Raw genomic sequence first — 12,400 nt, forward strand, 5'->3', positions numbered from 1 at the left:
TTTCTCATACTAATGACTTCTCAGTGCGTATAGTTAACCCTCAGTTCTTGTAGGAAGGATACAAGACAATGTAGTTCACATCAGGCACAGCTTAGCTTCAAGAAAACAAACACAGCAGATCACACCTCTAAGGAGAAACACTATAGATTAGAAGTTGATAAACTTAGTAGCAATACAGATAGTCTTCGCTTGACCCAGTCAGGGATTCTTGCCACTATTAAGCAGCTTTCAAGAAAAGCCAGAAAAAGGCCCATCGATACTATCCATATTTTGATGAACTGAGACAAGCTTAAATAAAAAAAAACAAGGACTTCCTAAAAATAACTTACATGGTCTCAATAAACATCTTGAACTTCACCTCACAAGGGACAGAGTCCTTCAGCATCTGTTGTAATTTGCCAGTTAACACCACTATGTCATATTATTCTTTTGCAAATTATCCCATTTTAAGAGAGCAAGCTTGGAACCCATTTGAAAAGTGGACCCTAATAAGCTGGATGAAAGGAGGTAGTAAAAAACAACATAAATTCCATATTTCTGAATTTAAAATATCCACATTCACTAGTAATGCATTATACATACAAAAATCTGGAAGAGATGTCAAAACTCTTAAAAATATTGACTTTTACACAACTTGGCTGGTAAAGAAAAAGGCATTTATTAATATGTATGAACATGTTATTGTAGAGGATTAGTCTCCTACCGCCTGCTCTGCCCATAAAGCTAGATTTCCTCAAACCTATTGATGAAAGGGAAAGCTGCTTGTGATTATTGGTGAAAGTGGCCTTGCTTAGTGGAACAGCTGGCTTGAGTATTCATCTTCAAAGAAAACAGCCCAAAAATGAGAATTTTTTTTTCTACTAAGTTACAGTACAGTAGTTTCAGATATTTCAGTTATCTATAAATAAAAGTAGTTCCTGTTTTTTTGACAAAAATATTTCAGTATCTGTGGGGAAAAAAGCAAGTGGAAAAAACAGATTCAGGCAGACTCAGCCAAATCCCACCTGTCCTTAGTTATGTGACACTGGTCAAGAAAGCATCTATTAGCAAACACTTTAAATTAAATATTTAGCTTTTTCTAAAAGCTATTAGAAACTTGACCAGGTATGGCACGGTTTATTACACAGTGTATTATAAACGTATTCATCTGCCTTTCCACACCATTTAAAAGTTCTTTCGAACTCTCCAAGCTTCATGCCAGTCTGCACTCAGCTGAAGCTCCAACTAAAGCACTGTTGGTATGAGAGCTTACCGCTTGGCTTCAAGAAACAGTATTTTTAAAAAGGCATTTGTAGGGTTGGTCAAGGTATTTACGGTCCTTGCACCCACCAAACAGTGTTCTACATAGGAGACATTCCCAGGAGTTGTCATCGACACCCCTACAAAAATAGCTGAAATAACCTGACAGACAAGCAAGCAGGGGTTTTTTAACCCTCATTTTTGATCACCCCATCCTCTAGTAAACCAGACAAGTTAAGCTTGCTCTAGACAGATACAAAATCTTCAGATACTTCAATGAAACCAGTATCTCATTTCCTATCCATTCTGCACTTCTCCATCGCCACCACATGCACATACCATGCTCATCCCCTTCCAGAAACCAAAGAGTCAGGACTGTGCCCTTGCTCCAAAGGCCAGTGGTATCGTGGGCTGCATGAGGCGAAGCACGGCCAGCAGCTCAGGGAGGGCATCCTTCCCCTCAGCACTGGTGAGGCCACTGCACCCAGTACAAGAGACATGGACATACTGGAGAGAGTCCAGCAAAGGGCCACGAGGATGATGAAGGCACAAGCAGCATCTCTTCCACGAGGAACAGCTGAGAGGGCTGGGGCTGTTTCAGGCTGCAGAGGAGAAGGCTCAGGGGATCTCATCAACGAGTACAGACCCCAGCAGGGAGGGTGCATCGGGGACGCAGCCAGGCTCTTCCCAGGGGTGCCCAGGGACGGGACCGGTGGCCGTGGGCACACACCGACACGCAGGAGTGTCCCTCTGAACACCAGGAAACACCTTGTCACTGTGCGGGTGACTGAGCACCGGCACAGGCTGCCCAGGGAGGTGGTGGAGTCTCCAGCCCTGGAGGTGTTCAGAAGCCGTCTGGACATGGTCCTGGGCACGGGGCTCTGGGTGGCCCTGCCTGAGCAGGGGGTTGGACCAGACGACATGCAGAGCTCCCCGACAGCCTCAGACAGTCTGTCGGTCTGTGACTGGTTTCTGCTATTGACAGATCCCCATTCCAGTTTGTAATCTCTGAAGAGCACTAGACAAACGTGCCAGCTGTCACTGTGATAGACAGCTGACACCTCTCAATGGTACCAATTAATATTTCTACCTTCTCTCTGCACTGTTAAAAGCACTCAGGCAAGCTGTCATGATACAAATGCTTTACTCCTAGCATCAAAGGGAGAATAGATATATACAAAAAAACTCTTGGAATAATTTTAGTTTGCATGACAAAAAAAAATTAAGACAAGCATCCAGCTGTCCTTCACGTGGCTAACTCACCTGCCCTGCATGAGTAAAAACAATTATCCCATAACAGAAAGAATTTACCAGCACCCAAGACACATTTGTATTTATCAAGCATGAATTTTAAAGATAGAGGAATTTTCAAGAAGAGGAATGAAGATACAACTTTACGCTGCACTTCAAGTGACCTTTTATGTCTGGAGAACCTTCTCAGAAGACAGTAGCTTTAGCAGTTACTATAAATACTTCTATCTTTACATTTTGTCAAATATAGGAATAAAAGCAGACACCTGTGGCTGACAATCTAGATTTATCTACCAGAACTAACACATTGTACTTTAGCAGGAGTCGTCTCACAGAAGTTTCTTATGGAATCTTTGCCAACACACAAAAAGCACAAACAAGTTTTGCATTTTCCATGAGCAACAGAAGTTGCTAATCACCAGCTTTTAAGCTGAAAAATTAATATACAGCCTCAACATGCAACAGGCTGATATTCAAATATTCAGTGCAGTAAGAAAGAACAATTTGTATTTACTATAGTGTCACCTGAAGTCATAAAAGATTATCAGCACTTCCTGCAAAAATGCACAGCCTGAGAGAAATTTCCACTCTTTGGTAGTTTGATAGCAGTTTGGTTGTCCTGCCCGCTCAACAAACCTAAATACTTGAATATTCAGCTTTTAACAAGAAGTTTAAAAAAGCTTCCATGAAACATATGCTGTTATTTCTACCATACAAGACAGCATTCAGAAATAAGCTGACTATGGAACACTTGCACTCTTCTATAGGGGAGCAGAAAAAAATGAACCCACAGCAGCTGAGCAGAATACTGAGGAGCACGAGGTACAGAGAACCATTTATGTCAGAGCTGGTACACTGCGGTCTTTACAACAAATTGAACTGTTTCACTTTGTGAATGTCTTCAAAGTTTTTTCCCCCCCATTCCTTCTTTTAATAACTATCTCATCTGAAATACTTACAGCTCATTAGTTTTAAGAATATACTGACTCCTCCCTAACGAGGGTATTTGAATGTTTAAATGGGAAACAGTGCTGTCAAAGGAGCAACGCCATTTTCCTGTTTAGGTGTCTTGTAGCACTCAAAAACTGAATGCATGGCAGGATAGGTTTGCCATCATCTAGAAACCAGTGTGGTGCTGGAGTTACCTTATGTCATTTTTGTTACAGACAGTACACCAAAAAGGGAACCCAACTGACCAGGGTTTTGTTTGCATTAACCATCATTTGCTACCACCAACCATAACATTCACCTCAGAAGTCCTATCTCAACTGTTTTTCCAAAGCTGCAGTTCTGGCCACCGGACGAAGGCACTGACGGCACTGGAGCGTGCCTGCCCACATTTCGCTCTCACCTGCTTCTACAAACACTCCTCAAGACAATCCTTCAGGAGGAGAGTGAAAACATTCAAGTCTGCAGCTGCAGTGGAGTTCAAATCTCTAGTAAGTTAAGAGCAAAGTGAAGAAAGGGACAGTACTCAGTAATAATGCAATTTAAGTATTGCTTACTGGTATGTATTTGCAGAGTACTTTCTTTTTTCTTTAGGAGTACAGTAAAATATGCATCTAGGGCAATACATAAGGAAACCCTTATCAAAGTTACATTAATGCCCATGCCCAGTTTTGTCCTTATGAGCATGGTCTCAAGAGCTCAGTTTTATCAACAGTTAGTACACTGTACAAATACGTGATTTAGCTGAGCGAAGAGATACATGCTGTGAAGAGGTCTGCACAATCAGGTTTTCAACAGTTTAGCTGCTGTAGTTGACAGTTCACAATTGCAGCCATTCATTAGCGTTCCTGGAATACAGCCTGCACAGTTCAAGCTGGTCAGCTATCTCTGGAAAATGATCTATGCTCTGCTCCTTTTCCAACATGCCTAGTAATATTTTGCCCCAAAAGTCTGCCAAGCATGTAGGAGGTTTGAACAAGCTTTCTCAGTAACATTCTTTTAACAGAGGCAACATATTTCTTTTCCCCCAAGAGCCAAAATAAAGTTATTAAGCCAGCTGGAATATTATGCTTGTCAACTACAAATTTGTGTATATGTGGGCATAAAGGTGAGTAGGGGAACTGACACACACTGAACCCAAATCCTCCCAGGTACTCTGACTGCCCATCCACAATAACTAATCCAGCAACTGAAGAGCCAGGGCAATTTTGAGATCCAGTCCTACTTGTGCTTTTGTATTTGTCAGACTCCAAATTCAAAGTGGATTGCAATATTCACATCTGCCTCAATAAGAGTACTATTTCCTCCATCCTTGAATACTGCTGCAGTTTATTCTACTTGTAGCCAAATTTAGAGAGGAAAAGAAAATAAAACTATGTTATGCCATAGATCTTTCATAACTTCCACAGAACATATTTCTCTTTTTAAGAGCTTAGCCATTTAGACACATCAACTGAAAAAAAACCAGCTTTGCTTTTTTAAAGGAAGGTGTGACATGCCAAAGGCTTTTTTCTGAATTCTTTTGGACCACCTACCCACCCTCCCTTCCCCCCCCAGGTAAGATTTCTTGATTAACTGACTCTTCATTATGCATCGGGTCAATGCAAGAAACCATAGTTTTGTCTAGACTACTGTAAAAGTGTACTGGACTATCAGAACAGGCAATTAAAGGTGTCCAGGCAAGGTCTTGCAAAAAAGTCAGTTCTACATCTATAGATACATAGTTCTATATATCTATCTGTATTATCAGGCTATATAACCTCACACGTCCACCTCTTAAAACAGCAGACCGTAAGACAGGAATAATACAAAGAACTTTCTTCACAAGATGGGAACTGATCAGCTTTTTGTATCAGACCTCTGTCTCATACTTACTGTATTTCTCACGTTCTGTTTTCAAAGAATCCCCATCCTAAACTATTTTACCTTCAAAACAGTTCCTCTTCATATTCAGTATGGTGAATGACTTACTAGATAAATCCAGCATACTTAGAGCTACACAGTATTCCTTGATGAATCACTGTTAGAAGATGACTACAGGAGAATGATCAACACAAGTTTGTCAAGCTTCACATACGTACAAATATTGAAGTATAACTGAAGGTGTCAGAAGAAATACAGATACCTGCCCACAAACTGACCCACCCCCCACCCCCCTTCCTGGGTATGTTACATATTAAAGATAAAAGAGAAAATTGCTTTCCACAAATTTCTAGGTCTTATGATCACAAAGTAAACTTTCCAAACAAAACCAAGCGTTAACTTCCTGAACCTGCAGGCAGCCTGAAACAGTGACTCACAACTCCTGAGCTCCCTTTGCGCCCTATTAGTTTTATCAGAGTGTCAACCCTCAGCCTATTAATGACACTCAAAGGTCTTCATTAACTGTTTCACCACTGATTTCAGTAGATAAAGCAGCTGGGCATAAGCCCACGGGAGTAGTGGCGCAATTTAAATGGCTGGAAAGAGGAAAAAAGCAGGAGCATGAAGAGAACAGCAGACAAGCAGGAGACAGTTTTATAAAAAAGCCTTCTCAGTGAGTAAAGCAAATAAAAACAAAGTGGTAAAACAGCCTTAACAAGCTGCTAGGTTTTTATTGTCTCCTTTCTCTGTCTGAAACCAGTGGAAGTCAGTCTACTCTGAGAGGAGCAAAGAATAAACTTGGATCTACTAGCTCTGTACATATCTCCTACTCTGTACAGTCTAGGCCTGCTTAAAATAAGCTTTTATTGCTTATCAGTAACACTACCAAAGAAAGCTATTCCAAGGCAGGAGAGCCTCTCACAGGTCCTTGCTTAGCATACCGCTTCAGCGAACGACAAGGTTTTATCACCCAGCACAGAAGTGGACAACCAAGAAGTATACGTTTCTTCTCAGATAACCACAAGTTAGTTTCTCTACTGAACATCCTGATGTGGCACGTCAAAAAGAGCGCCCTGCATCTAGAGCCCATTTCTATTTCTTGCTCGTAGCTCTCAGAGCCAAGTTTCTGAAAAAGTTGCTTTAGAAATGAACAGTGAGCCACCCTGCAGCACCTGTTTCACACAAGTTCAAAGACAAACCTAAGAAAATAACTTTAAAAATCACTGTTCAGGGTAAGAGTACCAAGAACTGTCTCAATAGTGCGCAACACAAAGTTAGCAGCCTACAGGTTTGAGTAAGTAGGACAACTTTTTCCTTATCGTTACATAAAGTGATTCATTTGTCACAGATAATTGTGTCTGCTACTACGATTTATATTAAGATTAAGTATTAGAAACTATGCAAAACACATTCTTTCCTGACTCCTTAATCATCAGAATGATTAAACACAAGACAAATCGTTTTCTGATAACATACTGAGCTATGAAAAAAACCTAACAGCTCAAAAATCTAACCTTATTTGCACAAAGAAGTTTGTCAGCTGGGTCAGCAATCCTCTTAAGGTAGGCACAACTGCTAGAAAATTTTAACTGTTTAACTTTTGCTTTTAAGTCCTTTACTGCTTTAATCAGAACTAGCACAACTCTCCAAACCAGGGCTTTTGTTTGCATAGAGGCATTAGCAGAGCTACTGTCTCAAAGGCAGCCCAAGCACAAGGCCTGCCTTACTGCCAATTTAACTCCCCACACGCTAGTTTGTCTGTGAGGTACCTTCTCCACCAGCTACACCCCAACCCAACATCGGCAGCTCTGACCAAAACTGACTGTGCTGTCCTGAAGTCTGGTACTCTCCCAAGGTGAGGGAGGGCTTACAGGACAATTCAGCACACCAGACCTCCTCCTAATGGTGTTACTCCTGTTTTTAAAAATACAAATACGTATAACCCACATGTTTTATTTCTCCAAATCACAGTAACCCCAACAGTGAACGGTAATGACATTAATTTAGTGCTGAAACACTGCTTTCCCTGAAAGTCTTCTCTCAAGTCAACTACGCAGAGTTTTAGCCATCACACTACCTTTCAGAGCAGTCTGACAAGTCTGTGGAAGTATGTCACATCCGTGCTTCCTCTCTCAGGCCCTCTGATGGGTCTGCTCATACTACACACCTTTGTTACAACTAATAGTTCCAAATTACTCTCCTATAAAGAAAGCCCCTGTGTCTACATCCTCGCCCAAGTAAGTGGTGTCCATTTTTTTCAACACAAAGGACCATTATCTATAGAGTGTTCGCTGTGTAAGAGCATACAAACCCATATTCAGATGCAATTACTTTCCTCACTGATACTATGAAGTGCAAACTCAACAGCAGGATAAAAGTCAAGAATCTGTGTTATAAGCCTTAAAGCTTTCCAAGATGCTTCACCTGATGGCCCTGAGATAGCACTACACTTCTATTTTTAACAACACTGCCATATAGTGGTGTTGATAAACCCATTTTAACCCGGCTGTCATTTTGAGTGTTTTACAATGCGTTCAGGGGAAAGGAGAGAGCAGACTTCCTTGCACACTGAGCAGCTGGGTGCAGGACAGTCTTTGATTTGGAAGAGGTCATATTATTTGTGCACTAAGCAGCTTTCAGGCTACTTTCTGCCCTGCTTTGTGAGAAAAGTAATCACACTCACAGCCTGAGAAGAACAAGGACAGTTCATTACTTGGCTAAACACTTTGCTATGCTTTGTACTCTTACCAAAAAAAAAAAAAAAAAAAAAAAAGTAGCCCAGGTGAATTTCAGTACAACTTTCTGAAAATATCAACTTACAAAAAACACTTGACAAGAACTTGGAAGTTGATTTTTTTCCCTTAAGAAAAGGTATTTTTATGGCATTATAAAATAATTCATACCTGTCTTCATCACCATCAACAGGAATAGATATGCCAAACACAGAGCTGGCAAGACTGTTCATAGGAGTACTTGCAGGTAACTGAAGAGGATTTGCTAGAGTGTCTGGAATGGGAGGCTTCACAAGAGGTTTATTTTCAGCTATAAGAGAAAGTGGTGGCTGAGGTAGGGGTTCCGATTTTCTTCTTGTATCATCAATCTGGCCTACTAAGGATTGAGCTGGAGTCTGAAACTGTCCGAGGTTTGACTGTGGCAGGTTGGTGGGTACATTAGGCGTGCCTTGCATTAATGAGTGTCCAACATGCTGCGGCTGGACAACGCCGGTACTCCTGCTGACAGAAGCGTGACTCGTCAGCTGGGACTGGACAAGCGTAACAGGGACATTTGGCATAGTAACAGAAGTGGTGGTAGACACACTAGGCACGCTTGTACCGGGCACCACCGCAGGCACGTTCTGAACTCCGGAGACCACAGCGTGGGGAGCACCAGGCATTCCCGACACTTGACCGCTTCCACCCATTTGATGCTGAGTCACAGATTTCTGTTGCACAACCCCTGTATGTCCAATGCCTTGCTGCACCACACCTCCCGGCTGCGGAACGGCACTTGGACCGGCCTGTGCCTGGCCGCTCTGCAGCAGCGCTGATCCCTGCCCGACTGCTTCGCCGGGCTGTGCTGACACCCCCATCGCGGGCGCTCCCACGGGTGAGGGATTTTGGCCAGTCACCTGCCCCACAGGAAGGCTGGAAGCCACAGTACTGGGAACAGAGCCCGTAGTAGCCTGCTGAATAGCTCCTTGAGACTGCATAATTGTCATGTGCTGCAGGTATTCGGTCTGACCAGAAGGTTGCGTAGGCAGTAGATGCACTGGTGGAATCTGGGACTGAGAATAAGCAAATTGTTGAGGCTGAGTCACTGGTATGTTCGCCTGCTGCACCTGCTGCTGTGCCACAGGAATGCTGGGCTGCCCTACTGTCACACTTGGAGGTGCCATGCCTTTCCCGTTGGGTCCGGCCTGTGCAACACCCTGCGTATTTACCTGTGGCTGCGATTGCTGTGGCACCATCATTTGCTGATTCCCTACCGAAGCCCCAGAAAACATAGGCTGAGCAGTACTTTGAGGCATGGCCCCACCTATGGGTTGTTGCGGCTGCTGTTGTTGCCCAATGACAAAATTAGGTTGCTGTAGAGAGGACTGGTTCATTTTCTCTGTCTGGAGCAGCTGTGACACAGCAGTTAGGGAACTGTCAGCTATAGAATCAGGGCCGTGGGCCGACGCTGGCACAGCTGAGACCACGACGGAACCTCCTGTCGCACCGAGGCCGCTGTCCCTCTCCTGAGCAGTCTGCTCGAAGGTGCTGCTGTGCCTAATGCAATCTCCAGTCCTGCCCAGGACACCGCCACCGTCCGAGTCCCGGTCGTAATACTCCATACACGTCCATCGGCCTCGCCTGTAAGGCTCCCCTGTGCCATGGTCCAGCTTGATCACCCTGAAGCGCGAGCTGCACGCAGCGGCCACTGTCTGAGACATTGCCCCAGGAGCGGGAGAAGGCCCCGCTGAGGGCAAGGGGGTTTGAGTGCTGCCGCCTCCCGCCATGGCAGCGCCAGGGGCAGCAGCTGGCAGGGGCACGGCGGAGCTCTTGGGCACGGCCCCCCCATTGGGGGCCATGGCTGGCGGAGCTGCAGCTGCCCCACCAGCAGCCACAGCCAGCTGCCCGTCCAGGAGAAGGTTGGGAGAGACGCTGCCGGGAGTTTCAGCCTCGCCCACGTTGTTGAGAGTCTCTTCGGAAGAGCTCCGCTCGCAGACATCCTCGGGGCCGTAGTCAGTGGCTCGGGAAACATCAAAGATTTCAGAAGACACGTCCTCAGTGCGGGACTCATCCGGGTCGTCCAGGCTCTCGGTGTCCTCGGTGATGCTGCTAGCCACCTGAGCCGTGGTCACGCTGGTGATCTGGAAGCAGCTCTTCTTCTTGGCCGGCATCTTGGACATGTTTCCTCCGCGGGGAGGGGCTCCGCCAGCCGGGGCGAGGCGAGCGCGGTGCCGGGGCGGGCTGTCACGGCGTGCCGGCCGGGCCCCCGGCGCTACCGCACATCCTCCGGCTGCTTCCTCCGGCTGCTTCCTGCGGCGGGCGGGCGGGCGGACCGCGGCGCTCCCGCTGGCGGGCCGCGCAGGGGGCGGCGGGGCTCCTCCTCTTCCTCCCCGTCCGCAGCCCTCCTCCCGCGGCCGGGACGCGGGCCGCCGCCGCCTCCTCCTCCTCCTCCTCCTCCCCGCCGCAACACCCGCTCCGAGCGCGGCGGGACCGGCCGAGCGCCCCGCGGCTTCCTGCCGGCCTCGGCGCGGCGCGGGCCCCCGGCGGGCGCAGAATCGGGCCCGCGGCCCGCCCCACGCGAGGGGCCCCGCGGCGGCCGGGCGAGGCCCAGGCGGCCCCGTCTCCCCCCCCCCCCCCACCCCACCCCACCCCCCACCCGCCCCCCGCCCGCCCTGGCTCTACCTGGAGACCAGCGCCAGGCGCATCCTGCTCGCAACCAGCCCGCGGGCGAGCCCCACGGGCAACCCCCCCCGCTCCCGGGGCGGTGAGCCGGCGCGGCGGCGGCGAGGAGGAGGAGGAGGAGGAGGAGGAGGAGGAGGAGGAGGAGGAGGAAGAGGAAGAGGAGACGGAGGAGAGGCGGCCCTGGCGCGGGCGGCCCCGCTGCGCTGCGCCGGCCCCGGGAGCGCGGGCTCCGACTGCGGCTCCCCTCGCCCAAGATGGGGCTCAACTTCTGCCGCGCTGCACCCTGGGAAAGGCGCCGGCCACGCCTCCCGACGCTGCGGCGCGATGACGTCACGCCCCGACGGATCTTAGCGGCGGGGGGGGAATGTGAGGCGGCCGCTCAGAATGTGCCACGCGCCCCCCCCCGCCCGGGTTGGTCCCTCCCGGCCGCGCGCGGGACGGCGCTGGCGGGGGGCGCGCGCTGCAGCCGCCGCCTGAGGAGGGCGGGCGGGCTCTCGCTTCTGCTGTCCTGCGTTGGGCTTCCAAGGTACAGAGTGTCTCCAGGAGAGCTGCTACTGGGGCACCGAGGCCAGACCCCCCCGTAAATTTATCAAGCAACGGGTGGGTGACGGCAGTTCGGGTGTTTATCCCTCCCACTGAATGGCAGCTGCTCTGACACAATAGGAAACTGTCTCAGAAACTCCTCTAATTACTAAAGTCGTAATATTTTCCAGCGTAAATTTACTTACGGCCGATTTCTAGTCATGGTTTTGTATTAATAAAGGTGACCAATTCCTTGTTATTCCTCATAATTCCCGTGGTTGCTCTCACAGCTGCCTCCACATGATTTGCAGTTTGAATCGATCCCTCTCGCAGACAAGTGACAGAACCGCGCACGGGCTTGCTGATGAGATAGCGCATCATAGCATGGGTGTTTCAGTGTCTGCTTCCACTGTGTTTCCTGCTAGATCCCCTTTTGTTGATTTTTTTCCACAGCTATGTCATGCTAGTGATTCATATCCAAACCGTAAGGAGCCTACCTTTGGTGTCTTCAGGTGCTCACCTCTCATAAATCCCTGATATGATATGTAAGTTAACATTTTATTATATCTCATTTCTGTTATTCCAGCCACCAATGTCATTAGGGTTTTGTTGGATGGTAATCTGGTCCCTGTTTGAACAGTTGTGTCGTGACACTGTACCATTAACCCATCCTGGCTTTCTCTGTAAGGTCACAAAGTGCTTTGAAGGCCAGTGATAAAATGTGGAAGATCCCCACTACTAGCTCCCCTTCGGTTCATGTGTTCCTGGTAAATGCAACAGTTCTTGTAATTTTGCATGCTAATCCATCTCTTCTGTATCTGTTTTCAGTAATATTTTCCAATATGATACCATGTCAAATACTCCTCTAGCTTCAACAGAGATTAAACCTACTGCATTAACAATGTAAGAACTCATTTATGTTAGAAAAGAGTTTTGAGTTAATCTGGCGTGAACCACCTTGGTAAATTTATCCATTAAAATCAGGCATTTTACACGAGTCTTTGGCAAGTGCTGTTCCACTTTTTTTTTTTCAACTTTAATTTGAAGTTCTTATCAACCATGCTAGCCCAAATTCCAGAAAGCTTCTGCAAGAGGTGTTTCGGTAAGTGTCCGTTCATGTTATTAGTGTCTTCCATTAATCAGATATTTCAAACGGTCAGAGCCTCCATCCTTGAACTTTCTGA

At 47.0% G+C, this 12,400-nt stretch overlaps 1 protein-coding gene and 1 long non-coding RNA gene across 4 annotated transcripts in view; one reads left to right on the forward strand and one right to left on the reverse strand.

Moving 5' to 3' along the window:
- TSC22D2 (TSC22 domain family member 2) overlaps positions 1–10,532 on the reverse strand; it is a 30,306-nt gene extending 19,774 nt beyond the window's left edge. For 2 of the 3 annotated variants that reach the window (XM_074834453.1, XM_074834455.1), the window contains exon 1: positions 8,205–10,532. In XM_074834453.1, coding sequence (XP_074690554.1) covers positions 8,205–10,192 — 1,988 coding nt within the window. In that variant the 5' untranslated portion in view covers positions 10,193–10,532. The remainder of the gene's footprint in view (positions 1–8,204) is intronic. The other variant, XM_074834454.1, reaches the window with a different exon arrangement.
- Positions 10,533–10,679: 147 nt separating this feature from the next.
- The window catches only part of LOC141927299 (uncharacterized), a 28,538-nt gene continuing 26,817 nt past the window's right edge, over positions 10,680–12,400 (forward strand). Inside the window, exons 1-2 of the long non-coding RNA XR_012624353.1 lie at positions 10,680–11,220; positions 11,670–11,761. This is a non-coding gene — a long non-coding RNA (uncharacterized LOC141927299). The remainder of the gene's footprint in view (positions 11,221–11,669; positions 11,762–12,400) is intronic.

Source organism: Strix aluco, chromosome 9 (genome assembly GCF_031877795.1).
Source record: "Strix aluco isolate bStrAlu1 chromosome 9, bStrAlu1.hap1, whole genome shotgun sequence".
Classification (NCBI taxonomy): domain Eukaryota; kingdom Metazoa; phylum Chordata; class Aves; order Strigiformes; family Strigidae; genus Strix; species Strix aluco.